The sequence below is a fragment of the Macrobrachium nipponense genome, chromosome 6, assembly GCF_015104395.2.
Source record: "Macrobrachium nipponense isolate FS-2020 chromosome 6, ASM1510439v2, whole genome shotgun sequence".
In the NCBI taxonomy this organism is placed as follows: domain Eukaryota; kingdom Metazoa; phylum Arthropoda; class Malacostraca; order Decapoda; family Palaemonidae; genus Macrobrachium; species Macrobrachium nipponense.
Window position 1 is genome coordinate 82164397 of NC_061108.1, and position 22500 is coordinate 82186896.

The following is a 22500-nucleotide window of genomic DNA, read 5'->3' on the forward strand; positions in this document are numbered from 1 at the left end:
AAGCTACGGTCTATATTTCGGTGGAATGACTCTGAAATATAGTTCTTATGTTTAAACCAGGGTGTTTTAATGGGCCTTTCATACTTGAGATATCTATGTATATATATATATATATATATATATATATATATATATATATATATATATATATTCCCATATATATATTTACCCAATTACTGGAAAGGATATTTGCACTCTTTGAAAAAGACAGATGGAAACATAAAATATGAAGGTTTGGGAGAATGAAATGAAACAAAATTGGACAACGTGATGGTCGCTGGGAATAACTTGACTGTCATAAGTTTTCTCTCTAGATTAAGTCAGCCATGAGTTGGCACAGGCTTTTGCGTCAAGATCAGCCCAAAAAGAGAAAAGAGGGGCTTGAAGAATTCTAATATATTCTTTCAGCATACGACAAGGTGAAAATTTAAAATTTCATCATATCAGATTGAAATTCTAAGCAGCTCATGGTCTAATAATAATAATAATAATAATAATAATAATAATAATAATAATATAATAATAAAAGGCAATAAAATTTGGTGGACCACTAATACGAATTTAAAAAAAAGGCAAATACGTTTACATAATAATAGTCAGAAAACCTTTGTTTTAGTAATATGAAAAGCATCTATTAAATGTAACAAAATTATAGTTTAATTATTCAAAAAATTGAAAATTCGAAGTTTGTTTCAGTATTACACATTTCAGTTGTTCCTGCTTGTTTGAAATAAGTTTGTTGATTTTTGGCTTCAATGTTAGATTGGCAACACTGGGCTCTGTCTTCTGTGCAAATTGTATGAGGGTTGCCTGAAAAGGATCAAGAAAACATAAACATTGAAATAATGTCCCAATTTTTCTGCGGACCATCGACATTTTTTCACGGACCATGGACCACCGGTTGGCGACCACTGACTAACCTATTACCTGTCAAGCCAAATCATTACCTTCATGACAGTAGCGCTGTGCAATATGTGAAGGTTTGGACGCCTGGCTGCAGGTGCCAGGTAGGCCATCGCAGGCGACCATCTCTCCCCACGGTTGATGGTGTAGTCCACTGGTGCAAAACCTATCAAGTGTTAAAACGTAAAATATTTAGGCTGTGCATTCATGAAGGAAGAGGTATTGGGTAAATACTGGTTAACTTTCTGGAGAGAGAGAGAGAGAGAGAGAGAGAGAGAGAGAGAGAGAGAGAGAGAGGGAGCTACAGTGATCAGTATGTCTCAAAGACTTGTTAGTCCATCCGAGAACGCATCGTGTTCTCACTTATCTCTAGGAGCAGGTTTTACTGTTCATTCACATTGTCCTCATGATTTTCTCTAGCATTCTTTTAAACTCGTCTACACTGTTGCTGCTTACAACTTCTGGTGGCAGTTTATTCCACGCAATGAGATGTGTTGTATCTCTTCAGCTCTAGTTCCCATCCATTATAAAGAGAGAGAGAGAGAGAGAGAGAGAGAGAGAGAGAGAGAGAGAGAGAGATGACACAAAAGAATATTGAAACAATATCATTAACCTCCTGAATTCCATAAAAAAAAAGAACCGAACGAAAATATCGAAATGGGGAGTTTAACAACAACGTCCAAAGGACACACGGAATTTAACATTTGAAGAAGTCACCTGTAAATTCTGCCCGGCTAAATGAAGTACTTGTATGACTCATGTGGATTTCTGTATATTATTTACTTTCAATCTTTTTCGCCATGTGATAGTGATAGTCTTTGTATAATGGGGACTTTCTGTTGTTGATACATAATTAAACTCAAGCTGATGATGGACTTAACATTAAATTCTCCCTTGATATATCATTTCTGATAACATGAATATACACACTTTATGTATATACACACATATTTATATAATATATATATATATATATATATATATATATATATATATATACATATATTATTATATATATAATATATATATACATATATATATATATATATATATATATATATATATATAATATATATATACAGTGGCAAGAAATAAATGCGTAATTATTTTATAATCTTATGTTGAGGTATATACGTATACGTCCATCAGTTTATTGATGAGATTCTCATATAAGTGCATTTATGTATGTATGTATGTATGTTTGACAATGTCTGCCTTTATTCATGATGTGTATACGTTTACACTTACATCCCTTCCTTCCAGTATACTAGATATATGGAGTTTGTCTTAGTATCTTCCTTTGTAAACTCACTGTGGAGAGCAAAATCCCTCTGTCTTGTGAACACTGATTTTTTAAAGCATAAAAATTGATGAAGCATTTATGCTTAAAACATCAACTTCTACTTACCTATTTGCTCAGGGCCATTTGGATCGATTATATTGTAACCCAAATATTGGCCAGCCCTCAGGAAGGCTTCGGTAAACACGCCGCCCTCATCCGGAGTTACTATCAGAGGGCCAGTACGCCCGTGGTAGTTCTCTGAAAAGAAAAAGGTGTTTTTAAATGAACTCATAAATAATTACGGATTTTCTGCGATAGTGGACGCTTAAAACCAAAAATATTCAAGTGCAATGAGTCACATTTTCACGATATATGGAGCTCCATACTGTGAGGCATGTACATATTGTCTTTGCATTGCACCTACCATACCTGTGTTTATTTTTTTTTTTTCAAATCGTAATTGTGACTGGAATTCTTCACGCTGGAAGTTGGCAGTTTTATGCAAAATCAGAACAAAGATTCTTAAAAAACAAAGTGATTTGAATGGTGAAATCTAATTTTTTCAGGCAAGTCTAGTCAATAGAAAGAAAAATCTACTTACACGAGAGAGAGAGAGAGAGAGAGAGAGAGAGAGAGAGAGAGAGAGAGAGAGAGAGACTAACATAGCAACTAACCTGTGTAGAGGAGGCGAGGGCCAACATAACCTTCGGACTTTTTGAAGTAAGGCAGGACAGACTCGTAATCCCAGACAGGATTCCCCAGGGAAGCCCAGTGGTCAAAATCTTTCCTGTTGCCTCTCAAATACAGCATCCCGTTGACGGTAGACGACCCACCCAGCACTTTCCCATGGGGCACCGGGCTGCTCTGCTCAAAAGAGAAAATATAAATAAATAAATAAGAAATAAAAATATCTAATAAATAGAATAATAAAACAAAATAAAGAATACAAAAAATAAGAAATAATCGTTTGGGTACAAATAAAAATACAGCTATATAAAAAAGTTATAAAAATAAAAAAATAAAATAAAGAATAAAAAACCATAAAAAATAATCGTTTAGGTAGTGCTAGAAATAAGAGAGGAGACGAATGAAGTATTAATGAAAAAAAAAAAATAAAAATAACGAATGAAAAATAATAGATATTAATCGTCTTGGCAATGTTAGAAATAAGAAAGGAGACGAATGAAGTAAATGATAATAGGAGGTCCAAGATCTTTGTTCCTTAAACAAAACAAGGACAACACACAATCAGATTCCCTGCCCAAACCGAGAAGAGAGGCATGGCCTTCAAAATCAGCAGGTAAAGGAAATAACTGCAGCTCATGCAGACACATAATTAGTGATGTCTCGTGACCGGCTCTGATATTCAGCTTTCTGAGACGTTAGTGTAGAAACAATTTAACTAATGGCAGAATGTACGTCTGAAAATACTTCTGCGTTAGGTTGAAAATAATAGAAGAATGCGCACTTTTGTTCTAACCCCCGGCGGAGAAGAAGCAAATCAAGAAATCTTATCTGTGAAAGTAACATTGTCTATTGAAAGAATAAAGAGAAAAAGTTATGGTTGTGAGAGCGTGAAGGAGGTGAAATATCTGAAATACAAAACACAGAACTTAAAGAAAATAGAAAGAGAGAAACGCAACAAAAAATCAAGAAACATTACACCCCCTAAGAGGTTTACCGAGACTATAAATAGAGATACATTATCAAGAAACGGTAATTGCTGAAAACGCCTGAGACCCAGTGTCATAACGTTGCAGATATTTTACATAACGAGTGAATGGAAGTAAAATGGAATCAGCAAAGAGATGAAGGCATAAATGATGGAACCCGTTTTCGATTCTAAAAGTGGTGATGTAAGTCTCTTTGAACAGTCCTGGGTGCACTAAATGTTCAGCTGGGGCTAAATTGCGATTATCATTTGTATAGGTTGTTAAAAGTGATAGTTTCATAAAATGGAGAGAATCATATTTTACAAGTTCCTGTATCCAGCCAGGCACGTAATATCTAACCACTTATGTAATTCCTTCAACTAGTTATGAACTTGCACGAGTGATTCTGTACTAACCTATGTAAAATTGTTTTCGTACGTATATCTCCTTTATTCTTGTACTCTGTTTTTCTGGTTTTTTTATTTTTTATCCTTCTGATTACATTATCTCCTTACTGACCCCAGGCTTCATTTGTCAGGAAACCTACATTTGCAGTTAGGCGAACGTATTTATTATTATTTTTTTTATGTCTATTTAATGAAGTAGATATCTCAAGTCATACTGTCAGTGCTGATTCTAGATGAGTTGCCGTGTAGGCCAGTCAAATAAAAATTGACAGCTGCCGTTGTGGTAGGAAGCGTTACTACCAGGTCACTGCATGCTCCGGAAGTGCCAATTTTAGGTCGTATCCAAAATCCAGGGAAGTGCTTACTGGAAGGATGTGAGCTGCTTGAGGGAAGAAAGAAACGTTTCTTCAGTGGTGGAGGTGCCTCACTTTCTCGAGGGTAACAGCCAACTATGTTACTATGAGATTCAGGGCCTCTGTAACACGGTTTTTTGGACTTTGCTCATTATCAAAGCATCGGGTGTAGCTGAAAGTTGACATATGTATATTTTACAACCACACACAAATTTTGGCAGCATTATCAGTGACCTAAACCTGATAGTTTTAATTTTCATAGAGTAAAAATTATCCAGCCGATGCCATGGCCAATGATTACGAGCCAAGAGTCGAAAAACATTCATTACGTAAGCCAGGTAAACAACATTTGACGAAATTTTGCCCCGCCCATCCACCAGACTCATTCACCTTATTCCATCGGCTCTGAAACCCATAGCAGTCAATAATGGCTAACAGGATTTGGAATTTTCCCAGTGGTTGCAAAACTGCATTTGGCTTATAACTTGCAACTTTTTACAGTCAAGAGAAAGCCCGTGGCCATGACAAAGACTTTATGAATGGCAGAACGATACATAGATGTGGGTGGGGTATCTGTGCTAGCGTAGTAATACTACTGTAGTAATAGCAGTAAAATACATGAATTAAACGTTTAGGCCAACTGATGGGATCCTTGAGGATCATTTAGCACTTCTTGCATCTACTCGAGAAATGAGTTTTTATAGCCAAAAGTTAAATTTTCTAATCCAACAATGCCCATGATAGCCTTCAGTGTTATCCTGAATTATAACGAGGCCAAAGTGGGTGGAGCCTCATGAAGTCACCGTTCTAACGATAATTATTGGTGAAGGTTCAAAGCTAAAATGCGGTATCGCTATTTTTTTTTTTTTTTTTTTTTTTTTAGTAAATAGGTAGATAGCCAATAAATAACAATTGCTTGACATTGGATATAGCAGTTATGGAATCAAGCTTGTCTACTATGTTTTTGAAAATTACCAACTATTCCCTACATCTTGTCAATCTAATTGTGACCTTTAAAGTAGACTGTAATTTCTTAGGAAACTTATTTTGGAGTTAGACTAATAATCGAAGTGTTTTTGTATTTATTAACATATTTTGTTGGTTTGTTCATTTTGACAATTATCAGTGGAGAGGTTTCAGAGTTCATAAAGGTGTACTGCTTTGCTTGAATTTACATTTTTATGTCATTGTTGCCAGAGGTTTAGCTTTCGTTACGTATAGCCAATCATCCATCGAGAAAGAGGAAAGAAATGCTGTCATAAGTTACGTAACGAGTGCGTTCGAAACCTTTTCTCTGAGTAAGTTGGCCCGTCTTCAAAAAAAGTCACTTTTACATAATAAGTACCAAATTTATTCAACCTACGTAATGCAGAATACAGTCAAAATTTATGTGTAGATATAATGTGTATTCTGAATAAGCGTTATATTTATGAAATGCATAGATAAAAAGTTATTGCGAAAAAACCGTGTTACAGAGGCCCTGAATCTCATAGTAGGTCTGCATTCACTGACGACAGCCACCTCGGTGGTCGTAAGGAGTACAATCCGTACTAAGTTTAAGAATTAACTGATGGCAGTCTTCAAAGGCCCTACACACACACACACACACACACACACACACACACACACACACACACATATATATATATATATTATTAATTATATTATATATATTATATTATATATATATTATATATTAATATATATATATAATAAATATTATTTTAAATATTATTTATAAAAAATAATTAAATAATATATATATTAATTATATAATAAACTATTTTATATATAAAAATAAAATTAATAAAAAATAATATATTATTATATATATATATATATATATATATAAAAGTGGAGAGAGAGAGGAGAGAGAGAGAGAGAGGAGAGAAAAAGATTGAGAGGAGAGAGAGAGATAGAGAGAGGAGAGAGAAGGAGAGAGAGAGATAGGATTAAAAAAAGATAAGGAAATGGAAGCAAAAATACTAACTTAGGTTTGTGATAATGCACTCAATAAGAGGTCAGCTAATAGGATACTCACATGCGCTAACATACACACAGATATATATATATATATATATATATATATATATATATATATATATATATATACATATGTATATATCCTCATGGAATGTTTATAACAGGTCTAGTAAAAGGAAAAAGTATGTATATACATATCTATAATTTTGCTGTATCTATTATGAATACCATATGAAAAGTTTCTGTCAGTGATTAACTTTTATAAATGAACCACGAGAAATCTTGTATGTCAAATAAACAGACTGTTAAGATATTTCATCTGAGCGAGAGCATATGTCTCTTTTGGTATATGTCATCCCAGTCTAGGGGAAGCATATGTCAGACGTTGTACCGTTAGAATAATAATTACCGCAAAGTGAGACAGATTGTTACTTTGTCCTTCCGAGAATTGGACATACCAAGGACATCTCTGACAAATGGAGCAGATGTCCCTTTGTTGACAGTATAGATTTATATTTTGCCCCTGCAGAAAGACAGAGAAAAATATGTGGGACTCTTTGTTATAGCACGTGACCTAACAACTGTAGAAGTCACGTACGCATTTTTAACGTCATTTGTCATCATGTCAACGTTAATGGATGACTGTTACCATTTACTTATGACAGAAAAAAGTAGTTTCCTGGTTTGTCACAATGATAGAAATTAACGTCCCTTAATTTCAATCATTGTGACGTTAACTAAAGGTTTGTTGCTCCACACCTGTGCAAATATTTACATAGAACAAATACACACACAAACACATACATACACACACACACACACACACACGTGCTATGACTCAGCAGTTGCTCCGTGAAGGAGTGAAACGACTTGGACTCTTTTCTTGAAAAATCCATACTGCCTCTGTTGCAGCGACTGCGTTAACCTGTCTGGTCGGACAGCCATTTATGAATAGTAGTTACAGCAAGTTACCTCGTGAAAATCTGTATTCGTATGGAACTGAACGCTGATGCTAAAACCACGCAAGCATCACTTAAAGGATTTAAGCCATCGTTTCATAGGTAACAACATAATGAAATAAAAGTTCTGAAATAGATTGTTGTCCATGGAGCCGCGCCCACTACCTGTCTGTTTTTACTATGGCTCGCAGAGACAACGAAGAGACGATCCAGGTCGTGTGTAATTTCATTTGCTCCTAAGGGATATGAAAAGTCTTCACAACTGATACCCTTGATACGTTATTCTGTTCTCCTGATGTTTCACTGTACTTCTATGGGGACTTTTCGTTTTCACATACAAGTGCATCTATCTAAGTGTATTACAAGGTCATCATGTCATCTATACTAACTGTTATTGTGTCATATCAGCCTTAAGCTTTAGTAGGGTTGTGTTAAAATGAATAGATTCAGTAGTAACGTGACACCTTAGTCAAAAGTATTTTTAAATTTAGATTTGGATGTCAAATTCCCATAAACATTCATGATGAAGCATAATGCATATCCTCAGTTATGCAATTTTTCACACAGTATTCACTGGCAAATCATTTCAGTCTTTAAGGTTAAAATGAAATTTCTATTGAGTATACTTGCAAGGCGTATCGCAGCTCTAGAGTATTGAAATAGACCATAGATTAAACAGAAGTGTTGTGTTATTTTTAGATTTTGTGACAACAGTAAAACTTCCACTATTTCAAAAATCGTTTGGCACAGATTTAATGATGACTTACCCTATTGATGAAGTATCTGAGGCCGTATCTCTGCGGGGCCAATTTATAATTCCATGTCGCCGAATTAGGGAAGTAGAAGAGCCGACTGAGGGCGGGGATGACGCTCTCAGGGGGCGGGGGTCCCCCAGCTTCCAGCACCAAGATGTTCCAGTCTTCGACCTCCGACAGTCGAGCAGCTAATGCGCACCCGGCTGTGCCGCCACCAACTGATTGCATAATAATTAGAACACAGAGGTTTTATTCAATGGCCTTTATCGGTAATAAGAAGGAGATTTGTAAGAAAGAACCTATTATTCTAAATGTTCCTTGTGCATGAGGTAGACTTTGATAAGCTGTCCAAATTATGAAGACGTTTACGGGGCTTAGTCATGTCACACATCTTATTCCTATTCAGTTAAAACATGAACGAAAGACGATAACTTTCACAATATTTCGGCAAATTTCTGAAATAATCTCACCCACAGTGCATTATATACACCATTTCTAATACTCTTCAGTCAAAAACTATATATAATATATATATATATATATATATATATATATATATATATATATACATATATATATATATATATATATATATATATATATATATATATATATATATATAAGTTTTTTGACTGAAGGGTATTAGAAATGGTGTATATAATGCACTGTGGGTGAGATTATTTCAGAAATTTGCCGAAATATTGTGAAAGTTATCGTCTTTCGTTCATATATATATATATATATAATATATATATATATATATATATATATATATATATATATTATATATAATATATATATATATATATGATATCTTGGTGCAGAAGTCTCTTTTACATTTACCAAAAAAAAAAAACTTCTGAAAGCGAGTGACTGCAAATATCATCCCTTTAAAAGCCTTTCTAAGAATGTTCCCGTTATAAGAAACAAGGTCTCTGCATTCAAATTCTAAACGGTTCTCTAACCTTCGCGGTTCCGGATAGATAAAAGTGAAAACGGTAACAGCGCCTAAGGAAGTTCAAGCCATTGACTGTTATCAATATCATAAGAAACCTCTCTCTCTCTCCTCTCTCCTCTCTCTCTCTCTCTCTCTCTCTCTCTCTCTCTCTCTATGATTGCAATCAATGAACGCCATTATGGACATGAATTGGTGAATTACAATAATATCCCATGAGAACTATAATGCTGCTATGTAAAACCCGTAACATCTATGTTTACATCCACTTTCTTGCACGAAAAACTGCTGAGTGACTGTCTTCGCCCTTCGACCATGCTGTAAGGTGTTTCAGAAACAGAGAGGAAATTTGATTTATTATCACGTAAACAGACGGGGTAATAAAGAGAACAAGAAGTAATTTCTAGTAATTATGAAAAATGACGGTTGCTGCTTGACATGTGTTAGAATAGTGGTTAAAGTTGAAGTATATACTCAACACAATGCCGCTTTCATATAGTAAACATCACTGACGTTGGCATGATATATTACCACTCAAACGTTTATTTCAATCACTTAATTCAACAAAAATTAATATATATATATATATATATATATATATATATATATATATATATATATATATATATATATATATATATATATATATATATATATATATATATATATATATATATGATCGATGCATGCGTCAAAATTAATAAGTATGATACATCAATTTCCGGAGCAAAGAAGCCAAAAGCCGCTTTTACCTGCGTAACGTCATGTTTCGTCAAGTGCAGTAACTCATCTGTCCTCGAGGTCGTCTCAGAACGCATGATTTAAGATTCCTTACCGATAATGAAGTCATAATGAGGGAGAAGATACTTGGGGGGGTTGAAGGCGTCCTCTCGGTTCGCGTCGTTCAGGAAAGCCGACAGCAGGAATCGTATCAGGGGCAGGACGGCTGGGAGGACCCACCTCACCTGCCGTAGGTCTAACATTCCTGAAGAGGAAGAGGAGGAAAAGGTCAGTCAGTTAACAGCTCTGGCGGATCGTTCCTAGATGGTGAGTGACCTCCAAAGGTTTTAACCTGGTACGTATCCACCTTTGAGGCGTGTTTAGTACAAGCCTGTTGGGGTGACCGTCAAAATATAAACAAAAGACTGTAAATATCATAAAGATAATGACTCCACAGAAATAATCGCCCTATAGATAACGACCTCCGAACTTTGCTGAGGTCACTATCCAGGAAAGATCGGCTCTGGGGCGTCCTTCGCAATGACATTTTAGAAAAAGATATTTTATCATCTTGCTATTCTCTGTAACATCTACTCGGAGTGACCAATAACCAGATAGAGAGAGAGAGAGAGAGAGAGAGAGAGAGAGAGAGAGAGAGAGAGAGAGAGAGAGAGACTTGGTTACCCTTTCACTCTAATGCCTTGCGTAATGTCAGCGTCGAATGGCAGTATTCATTCGTCAGAACAGGTATAAATTTAATCTAACAGTTATTGATGTACCGTATTGCAGATTATTGTTCATATAACATCTACGTATTTCTTCAAGTTTTGTGTCCAGTAAAGAAGAAATGGTAAAGTGTCTTAGACAATAAATTAAATTTTAAAGAATTAATTGTTTTCTATATAGTATAAGATCTCAGTGTCTGGGACACCTGAAAATTACAAAAACTTGTGATTATGTACTACAATGAGCATATGCTTTCTTTACCGCAAAATTATCTATCTATCTATCTATCTATCTATTCTATCTATCTATCTATCTATCTATCTATCTATCTATTTATTGTAGACTTACGTTGCTACAAATAAGTAAAAATATGGCAGTAGATTCCAGACCACTCTAAAAGTTGTCAGCTCAAAAAGCCTTGTTGTACTTACATGAAAGTTTAATTATTTTATTTTACGTAATTTTTTTACTTAAGTACAAACGTCCAAGCTCTTATAGAAACTTATTCAATTTATGCAAGGGAGCTCAGACTCTCTATCTCTCTCTCTATACGTAACTGATAAAAATCTGAATACAAATGATGTTATTCATACGAATCCTTTTGTGTTTCTGATACGAAGAAATTTTGTGGTTTTTTATTTAATTAAAGAGGTAAATATTTTTATTTCTTCAGGACGAGAACTTTGATGCTTTACTATGAAAAATTATTATTTTTCCAATACAGAAATATGGATGTCAAACTGTAACAATCCGAATTGTTTTTACGTTGTCATGCCCTGCAGGTTATCGTCACCTTCATTTACATTTCATTAATCATTAACGTATTTATTTCATTCCGGTACGGCGCTGAAAGACCAAAATAGGGTCCGAGTACTTGGACTTGTCCTTAGATTTCACAATCCATCCGAACACATTTATCTCGTCTTCCGGAATCGGCAGAGTTGTGGGGAGAGTCGAGACAGCTCATTCTAGTCTCAGCGAAGTCTCTCTGGTCTCAGTTCGCGGTCGAGCCAGCAGGATTTCAACAAGGTGACTTTGGGTTTCGTTCCCCGAACGACGAAGTGATTGTAGGCACCTTTCAACAAAATACTTTATTCTTGGCTTTACTTTTACGACGCTAAATCTATTTTAATAGGACTTGCGTGTAGAGAATCCGCAGGCATTTCGTAATGTCAGTCTACAGTGAGAGAGAAGCGGTCAGTTATTGCGAATGAAAAGAAGTACAAAGATTTATATCAGTTTTTTAAACTAGTGCTGTCTGTGTGTGTGTGTGTGTGTGTATATATATATATATATATATATATATATATATATATATGTGTGTGGTGTGTGTGTGTGTGTGTGTGTGTGTGTATACATACATACATATATATATATATATATATATATATATATATATATATATATATATATATATAACTAACTTAAGGTATGCTGCTATCTAACTGGACAGCAGGGTAAATCCTACGAAGACTGTGTTAGCCTGAACGCTTTTAAAAGTATAAAAGTTGTAATTTTAATATCTTTTCGTAATTAGTTCATTTCAGCAGAAATTCTTGATATGCCAATGGTTACATGACCAAAAGCAAATGTGGTTTTGGTTTTCTGAAATGTGCTCACATTCAGTCTTTGTACCATCTCGCGCTGCCGCACATCAGTCGACCCAGCTGAGGCTGGGTACTGGAGTCAATAAGGCTCAAGAATAGGGCCATAAGGTAAAAGTCTCATATATATATATATATATATATATATATTTATATGTATATTCATGTGTATGTATTGTAACCTGTATTCATACTCTCTCCCTCTCTCTCTCTCTCTATCTCTCTGTCTCTCACCTACTCTGTCTCTCTCATATATGTATATATATATATATATATATATATATATATATATATATATATATATATATATATATATATAGAGAGAGAGAGAGAGAGAGAGAGAGAGAGAGAGAGAGCGAGAGAGAATGAATACAGACTACAATACATAAACATGAATCACTTTTAAGAACATTCAGTTCACTAAAAAAAGAAGAAGAAGAAGAAGAAGAAGAAGAATCATCCGGTACAGGAATTCCTGGAAATGGGCGCCAAAACCCCAGTCACTGCGGACGGACGGACAACTGTTCGGTGTTGCTACTTCCATAATGATCAGGTCTGCGACAGATGCTTCTCTTGTCGTCTGTCTGGTTCCTGGATCTTGCCAGTGTTTCACGTTTCCTTGGTTTCGTCGTCCCTGGCCTTCTTATATTCCGTTTAGTGACTGGGTGTTTGCATCCTGAGGCATGTCCTGGAATTCCTGTATCAGATCAATTTTTTTTTTCTTCAATAATTTGAATGTTCGTTAAAGTGATTCATGTGTCTGTATTGTATTCTGTATGCATACTCTCTCTCTCTCTCGCACGCACACAAAGACGCGCACGCATGCACATATATAAATACGCAAAGGGAGGAAAAGGTAAGTATATCTTAATTCAACCAGACCACTGAGCTGATTAACCGCTCTCCCAGGGCTGGCCCGAAGGATTAGATTTCTGTTTACGTGGCTAGGAACCTCTTGGTTACTTAGCAACGGGACCTACAGCTTACTGTGGGATCTGAACCACATTATATCGAGAAATGAATTTCTAATCACCAGAAATAAATTCCTTTTGATTCCGCGTTACAGAGCGATGAGCGAACTACGGACTACCGAATCGGTAGGCGAGAACGTAACCCACTCGTCTAACGAAAAACTACAGATCTAGTGAAGCACATACACATCTACTTTTGCACATATTAAGACGCATGTTTATTTGTTTGTATGGTGTTTTTACGTTGCATGGAACCATTGGTTATTCAGCAACGGGACCAACGGCTTTACGCGACTTCCGAACCACGTCGAGAGTGAACCTCCATCACCAGAAATACACATCTCTAACAACTCAATGGAATGCCCGAGAATCGAACTCGCGGCCACCGAAGTGGCAGGTCAAATCAAGACACACGTAAAACACACACATATACAATTATGTATCTAGTGGTTGTGTGTGAATATGTGTATGTTCCCCTTTTACTCTGATACATGCATGACTAATCATCCTGTTTCGTTTGCCTGTTTCATCCTTTTCAGTTGCGGTAACATCATCACCTCTAACGTCAACATTCATTGGACAAGAAACCCTTTGAGAAGCTGCAATGAAAATATATGGAGTCATGACGACATAACTTTAGAGAGAGAGAAAAAAAAACGGCCTTTACGATCAGATGTTAGCCGGAGAGGAAATACCAGATAGGCGTGGGTGAGCCGCTCCATACCACTGGCCTTGAAAACTTCGGAAAGCTCTCGAGTTATGTGTTGAAAGGCAGTCCTCCAAATTCCGAAATGAAGTCACCGTTCTTTAAGGAGGTCAAGATCTATAACTACTAACGCTTTTATATTCTAAGAGGTCTTCCAGCCATGCTGTTTTATGTGTGAGGTGTTTATGAGCATTTACTGTATATTCTCTCGTTTAATATATTGAAACGTTCAAGGATTAACGGAGATGTTTGTAGATGAAGGGAAATAGGGAAAGGGAGGGAAAAGGTTTCATTAAAAAAACCATAGTAATGACATTGTTGGTGGAAATATAGTAATGAATTTTAATCATAAACTGTAAAGAAGTAAAGAAAAGTTAATAATAATATGAGTCTACAAGGATCTAATTGAAAAAAATTAGAATTATTTTCGGTATGTTTTATAATTGTGCGAATAAATTCTTTCATACACAAAGTATGTTGTACCTGTGCGCCTTTCTTGTCTCCGTAACAGGAGACTCGTAAACATATAGAGAAAAGCATTTAAGGTCGATGTAGTGGAAATTTCAGTTTGACCTTTGACCGCTAAGTATGACTTTGATCTCGATCTTTGGGTCTGTGCCATAGAATGCTGAATGATTGAATGAATATAGTTTTTTAGACCAAAGGCCAAGCACTGGGACCTATGAGGTCATTCAGCGGTGAAAAGGGAATTGACAATAGGCTGATATGAAAGGTGCGCAATAGATAAAAGAGGTGAATAGCAAGATGGGAGGAAGATAATATGAATGGAGGTACAGTAAAAGGAAAGAAAGGGGATGCAGCTTGGGGCCGAAGGCACGCTGTCAAGAAACTTTAGTAATACCTACAGTGCGCTCTGCGAGGTGCACTGGCGGCACCAACCCCCTCTGGGGTGCCATGAAATGTTGACTTCCGGTCCACACAGACGACATTTTATAATTTTTGAAGTCTCCATTTTCAAATACCTTAAAGTTTGATTACATTAAATAATATTATAAGGAAAGTGTTCCTGAGGACTGAGTAAGGAAATCAATGATTTACTCCATCTCCGTTAAACGGCGACGGCGACTTTCACACCAATGGGGAATCTGTATAATATCACATCAGACAATTCATCTTTGACATTGACAGGGAAGAAGAAGTGCAGCGAACTTCGTAAGTGTAGCATCTAATATTTCATATATTAATGTTATTCTGTTTCCATAGACCAAAGAATTATTTAGCATATTTGATTTTTGCATAATTCAGTGTAATAAGCCAAAACCCAAGTCTATATAAAATTGCCTTTACAGGCTCGTACAAAAATAAGGAAAAACTCTGCTGTGCAGCAGAAAACGAGAGTCTGTTCAGAGAGGACGTTCAGTATAAAAACACTGCAAGTTATTGTCTAACACGGGTAAAAGTCTAATCATTCTTAATGAACCATCTATCACAATGACTGGTTATTACAAGCAATTGTGGTTATATAATATGTCTCGCAGGGGAACATAATAATAATCTTAATAAAATAAAATCCTTGCACAAAAATCATGAGGCCGTGAAAATAACTTTGTAACGATCCTCCCAGCTGACGCGTCTCTTCACACTTTGTCGTAAAAAAGATTTGAACTTAACAACTGTAGTAAAGGTATAAATTTTGGTTTGTGTTTCTCAGGTATTCTTGCTCCGTTGACTCACTTCACATTGCTTATTTTTGGGTTTTTTTAATTTTTTTTTTTTCAGTTTATTCAGAATATTTCATTGCGTGCTCTTCAACCTCTATCACAGAAATACAACTGCGCAAGTACAAACAAACAAACTGAAGCACAATTACATCATATCTGCACACGCGCTCACCCCACAAGCACAAATACACACACGCACACCCACACAAACATTCACATGCATATTTATATACATATGCATCTAATATTTGATATATACTATATATATATATATATATATATATATATATATATATGTATATATATATATATATATATATATATATATATACTACATACATACATATATATAGTCTCCCTATCTATTTCCTTTGAATATTGCCTTATTTGGTTTCTTGTGAGGAAGCCATCTTTAACTGGATAATAGAAACATTGATGATATATATATATATATATATATATATATATATATATTATATATATATATGAATAATTATCACATCGAACCGTGATTCATTTATATATCATTCAAGCTACAAATGTCCTTTAATATCTAAATTCACTCTACCTCCCAAATGATATATTTTCATATATGTACCGAAGGGGAATTTTTCAGTTGATAATAATTTCGTCCCCACATGGGATCGAACCACCGTCCAAGTGGACTGTCCTGATTTCGTCCACTTGGACGGTGGTTCATCCCATGGGGGGACGAAATTATTATCAACTAAAAAATTCCCCTTCGGTACATATATGAAAATATATCATTTGGGAGGTAGAGTGAATTTAGATATTAAAGGACATTTGTAGCTTGAATGATATATATATATATATATATATATAAGTCATATCACATTTCCGTGATTCATATACATATATCGAGCTACAATGTCCTTTAATATCTAATTCACTCTACCTCGAATTAATATATTTTCATATATGCTTAACCGAAGGGGAATTTTTCAATAGGTTCGCGCCCTGGTCCAGGCAAATCTATTATCGAGAAAAAATTCCCCTTCGGTTAAGCATATATGAAAATATATTATTAATTCCGAGGTAGAGTGAATTAGATTTAAAGGACATTGTTGCTCGATATATAATATATATATATATATATATATATATATATATATATATATATATATAGAGATAGGCCCCTAACTTTCATTACCACATTAGGCACGAGAGAAAAAAGCACGCTAGGCATGTCCCTTAAAAAAGGATATTTTGATCCTTAAATCACTCTTGAATGCTCCAGTCGAGTTTTATGGTGATAAAGCTCATACCTCATTGTGGTTTTTTTATTGCCTCGAGAGCAGGGTTGGAGTAATTATACTAATAATTTAGTTTAAATTATAGTCAGTAATTGTAATGTAATTAATTACAGAATGATGCTATTTGCAATTTAGTTGTAATTATCAAACTGAAGTGGTAAGGGTCAGGCTCCATTTGGAGTGATTGGTTCCTTATAAGACTTAAATTAATTTGCTGATGCTCCGCCACCGGAAGCAGCTTTATTCGTCCGTAGATTTTAGCACGTTTTAATTTATGTTTAAAGTTATGAATATAATGTTTACAACTTCTGCGAGGGGACAATCTTGCACGCGTCCCGTGTAAGCTGGAGGTTGGATCACACCATGTTTATCTTAAAAAAAAAAAACTTGGATCATGAGTGCTGAACATATAATTATTTCTTGACGAAACAATATAGATCTCTTTAGCAAACTCTTCTCGAAAAATGCAGTTTTTTTTTTTATACTGAATGAAGCCGTTCAATGTTCAGCTGATAAACCTCTTTTGAAGCTCATTGACGTGAGAAAAACTGCGGTGGCCGAGAGTATCTATTAATGGCTGTCTCTTCGAACCATTTAGAACATTCATGTGAGGTTGATGTACGGAACAAATATTCTTCTGACGTGTTCTTCTCGATTTGGAACGTGAGCAAACTGCTCAAAAATGCTCTCAGCGTTGGGGAAATTCAGCTGTTTAGCGAAAGACAAAAATTGAAAATTAAATGGGACGTCATCAGCGAAAAGTGTTCTTTGTGTTGTTACTGCAATTCTGTACATTATTTTTGAGTACATCATATTGATAAAAAAACCTTCTTTGTAATCTCCAGAACGTTACTTTGAGTACAAAACGTTGTCGTTTCAGAGTTCCTGGACAACGAACTACAGAACATCAGGACAACAGGTGGAGTCTGCGTTATCCACCTTATACTTTGGACACCTGCTACAGTAAAGCTGTGAATTTATTTTTTTGTAATAAATGGGTAACGAAACAATTACGTATGAACACTTTTTTTTCCTATGTTCATGGGCTTCGAGTCTACTCCAATAAAGTTAACAATATTCAACATAAATGTAAGCTCGCGGACAACACTTAAAAGAAAAAACATGCCCATAAGTGAAAGTCCTCACCAGAATAGCGGCATTGTTTACAGTCCATTTATGGACTGTGTTTAAATTTGTTTGGTCCAGACAGGTGAAAACTAAATGTCAAAACAAATCATCATATTAACAAAATTCTAACCTATATACGGTAACTATAAGTTTGGCAGTTTTTTGCCCAATTATGGAATTTAAGCAGCCAACCTGAACAATATTGTCAGGCCGTTGAATATTTAACAATTGTTTATAGTGGCAGTTCGGTAATGACCGAAGGTGGCTATTTATATTTTTTTCTTAACATTTGTAACTTTCCTTTATTTTTCATTGTTCTGTAATCACCTGAAAAAGAGACCAGTTGTTGGTCATGAAACTGTTGTGAATTTTTACGTTTTTATTATATTTCCTAAATACAACTGGATTTTATTTATCCTTACAGAAGGCAAGTGTACGTATTATATAAATCATATTAGCAATGAGTCAGATCTAGCAAAGGAATACTGCTCTTCTCGTACATCTACGATAAAAACTCCCAGAACTGAATGTTTCCGCTGTAGTAAAATGAGTAGATTTTATATTATTATATCTAGATCTCTCTTCGAATCTACATGAATAGAGGTAACACATGCAAATAATATTCAAGTCTTTATCCTGTTGAACGCATTCTGGAAAAAGATGGAATTTTAAAGAAAATTAAGAAAATCGCTAACTCTTGGCAATGTAATTAGCCTCTCCTTGGTTAATCTACACCTGGGTCAGTCTAGGATGATAACTGTCCCTCATCTAATAGGTTCCCTCATCTAATACCTGGTAGGTATTAAAGGATTTTATCTCCTTTTTTATCTTAGGTGTGGTTTGTTAAGCCGAGTTTTCTTTGTGATTCTATCTGTTTCACGACGTTTGCTTGAGAATCCTCAAGAGTAAAGGTAAACTATCTTGCACTCGTATAGTTTACACACGCACACGCACACCCATATATATATATATATATATATATATATATATATATATATATATATATATATATATATTATGTATGTATATATATATATGTGTGTGTGTGTGTGTTTTTTTTTTTAGTATGTAAGTATATATAACATGTCTGTAGTATGTTGTGTGCTTGGGTGCTTGTACATGTTTGACTTTATACGATTCTTTTGTCTTCCCAGACAGACATATATTACTTTTCCAGCTCAACGAAGCAGAGTGACACGCACAACTGCTTTTCCTGATTTATTGTGGAAAAGGAACCCAGAAGTGTCTAAGTTACTGAATTTACGTCGTCTTTCAATGACTCTTAGCTATATATATATATATATATATATATATATATATATATATATATATATATATATCTATGATATTATATATATATACATATATATATATATATATATATATATATATATATATATATATATATATATATATATATACTTTCTGAGGTTCCAGGATTAATCTGTGAATTTGCAGTTTCAAGAAAGCAAAAGCAAGATATTTTTAAACTGTCCAGGAAGGGTTTTAGCTTTATTTTTTTTTTTAAATCATTTGAGGTTAGCTACAGCCCGTTAATGAAAACATGAAATGACATTAAAGTGAGATTTTGATGAAGTATAAGTTAATTGATAACGTTCTAGATGCGACGTTCTATTGACAGCTAATGTCTGCGTAGGCAATATGAAATTGATTTGAAATGGCCGTAAACCACTACATGTTTTCTGAGATTTCTTTTCGTGCTATAATCTTATCATTTTGCCGTTGGCCTCTATGTGAATGCTGATGATTAATATCTTTTATTCATTAATGGGAACAAGAATTAAACCGCTTTACTATTAAATTCCAAAGCATGAACCTTGCATCGGAACAGATTGAAGGAAAAACGAATCAACAAATAAAACGCCGAGAGGAAATAACGAATCAAGATTCGCTGTCAATTTTCAGAAATGAGAAACCCCAAAAAATTCTGGCAGCATGATGTGGTTGAGCAGTCGCTGAAATAAGGAAATCTTCGAATGTCTGAAGACGATTTTTGTGTCATACACCAATACCTGAAGCAGAAATACTCTTCAATAATTTTCTCACGGTTTCATGGAGACCTTTCAAATCGTAGGTCACGAATTAAAACTTCGGGAAACCCCACCGAGCAACGTGAGCGATGGGTTTCAATGAGATATTCAGGGTAGTTGTACCAGGAGTTTTTGTAAATGATTGGAAATGTTTTGACATTTTCAATTAATTATTGTGCGGTTGTCTAGGTTTAACCGATTTGTTTAATGTAAAAAAGGTTAAATTTTACTGCTTCCCTCTTCGTCATATACAGGCATTAAATAAAAGAAAACATAGATGATTCCGTTGGAATTTCACTGTCTATTGTAATGCCAACTAAAATTAGCACTTGAACGCAAACTTCCCTGATATTAAATGTCATTTTTTTCGATAAAAAATCTCTATTATAATTCCAACTGAAATTAGCACTTGAACGCAAACCACCCAGATATCGAATGTCATTTTCTTCAATAAAAAGTTATGTATTTCAAGACATCAAACATTCAAGTACACTGGATGAAGATATACAAATTTCTGCAACAGTCTTTGAAATATTCTTCTCCTCGGGTAACTGACCTGCAAGTCTCGAGGGACATCTGACGAGAGCAGGAAACGGCGAATATCATCGGTATGTTGTCTGGTGGGTACGTTTTCCACCCGGGTGTGATTGCTCTGCAACTCTGCTATGGGAATTTGCACTCAAGGGTCGGACAAATAACGACGGTTGAAAGCTAAAAGCCCTTTAGTCAGCCTTGGAGTTGAGAAAACTGTCGTCAAAGGTAAACTGTTTAATATCAAAGTCACCTAATAGATATATTTTCTTATGTTCCCTCGCTACTCTCCGACTGTCCCTTTCATGCTATCTCTACCTTATCTATTTCTGCCTTCCAGATCACCATCATTTGTGGTGACTGACAATGTCCCATTACATCCGGAGAAACTTTGCTGCCCAGATTTTCCCTTTAACAATTTCGTATTACCATTTTACTTCACTATACCTACATTACTAAAACACCTGAAAGTCAAGGTTATCTTTATTGCATCAAGAATAGGTAAAAAAAAGTATTATCACAAAATTCCAAATAACCCAAATGAAAAAAATAATATAGGGTACACTGACCAAATGGGCACTATTTCACTCGAAATGACCATTTTTTTTCACTCGATATCTAATTGGTGAAGCAACAATACAATTACATTTTTAAGCACGCCATTCAAAGGATTAACTTTCAATCTTTGGAATGGTGTGCTTAGAGACGTAACTGTATTGTTGTTTCACCAAGTAAATATCGATTGAAAAAGTGGCCATTTGGTGGTTTACCCTAGCATTGAAATAAATCAGTGTATATACCAGTTCTTCCCAGATGTGGGCAACTGACGGTCAGTGGGCACTAGGATGATACCAAGGTTAAGGGGAAAGAATGACGCGAGGAGGAGGGCTTCCCTGATCCTCGCTTCTAGGAAACAGGAACCTTAGTGAAGGATTCCTTGGAATGAGATGGTCTGATCTCTCGGGTGTTTCATACCGAACAATAGAGGGAGATAATTCATGTATGTACACAAATAACATGAAATTATACAGGTAAAAATATTACATACATGTATATATATGCACATACACACACACACACACATATATATTTATATATTATATATATATATATACTACGATATATATATATAAGATATATATATAAAGCAAAATATCTATATATATATATATAGATATATATATATAGTATATATATATCTATATATATATATATATATATATATATATGATAATATATCGATATATATATATATATATCTATATCTATATCTATAGATATAGTATATAAGATATAGCTAGATATATGATATATGTTATATAATATATAATATATATGTATATATATCTCTCACCTTTTATAGACTTATATATATATATTATATATATATAATATATCTATATATATATTATCTATATTATATATAGTTATATATATATAATATATTATATTATATATTATATTATATAGATTAATATATATATCTTATATCATATATCTATATATATATATTATATATATATATATATTAATATATATATAATATAATATTATTATATATATAGATATAGATATAGATATTATATATATAGATATATATAATAATATATATATGTAAATAATAGATATAATATATAATTATATATAATATATATAATATAATATATTAATTATTTTATATGAAATAATTCACCCAATGACATTTGATTTCTATGAACGACTGAACCTCAGGTAAAGAAATGAAGGTCCTGGCTGGTTGCGACTGTATTTCTAATTCACTGACGAAGGACTGGCATAATATATAATATTATGGTCGGGGACAAACATAAAAATCCGGGGTGTAAATCTTTGTAAATGT

General features: G+C 34.3%; 1 protein-coding gene across 1 annotated transcript in view; it reads right to left on the minus strand.

Moving 5' to 3' along the window:
- The window catches only part of LOC135216133 (glucose dehydrogenase [FAD, quinone]-like), a 67522-nt gene that overhangs the window by 31627 nt on the left and 13395 nt on the right, over positions 1-22500 (minus strand). The window contains exons 2-6 of the mRNA XM_064251212.1: positions 10085-10234; positions 8307-8512; positions 2860-3049; positions 2312-2443; positions 948-1069 (exon numbers count right to left, since the gene is read on the minus strand). Of these exons, the coding sequence (XP_064107282.1) occupies positions 948-1069; positions 2312-2443; positions 2860-3049; positions 8307-8512; positions 10085-10232 (798 nt within the window). The 5' untranslated portion in view covers positions 10233-10234. The remainder of the gene's footprint in view (positions 1-947; positions 1070-2311; positions 2444-2859; positions 3050-8306; positions 8513-10084; positions 10235-22500) is intronic.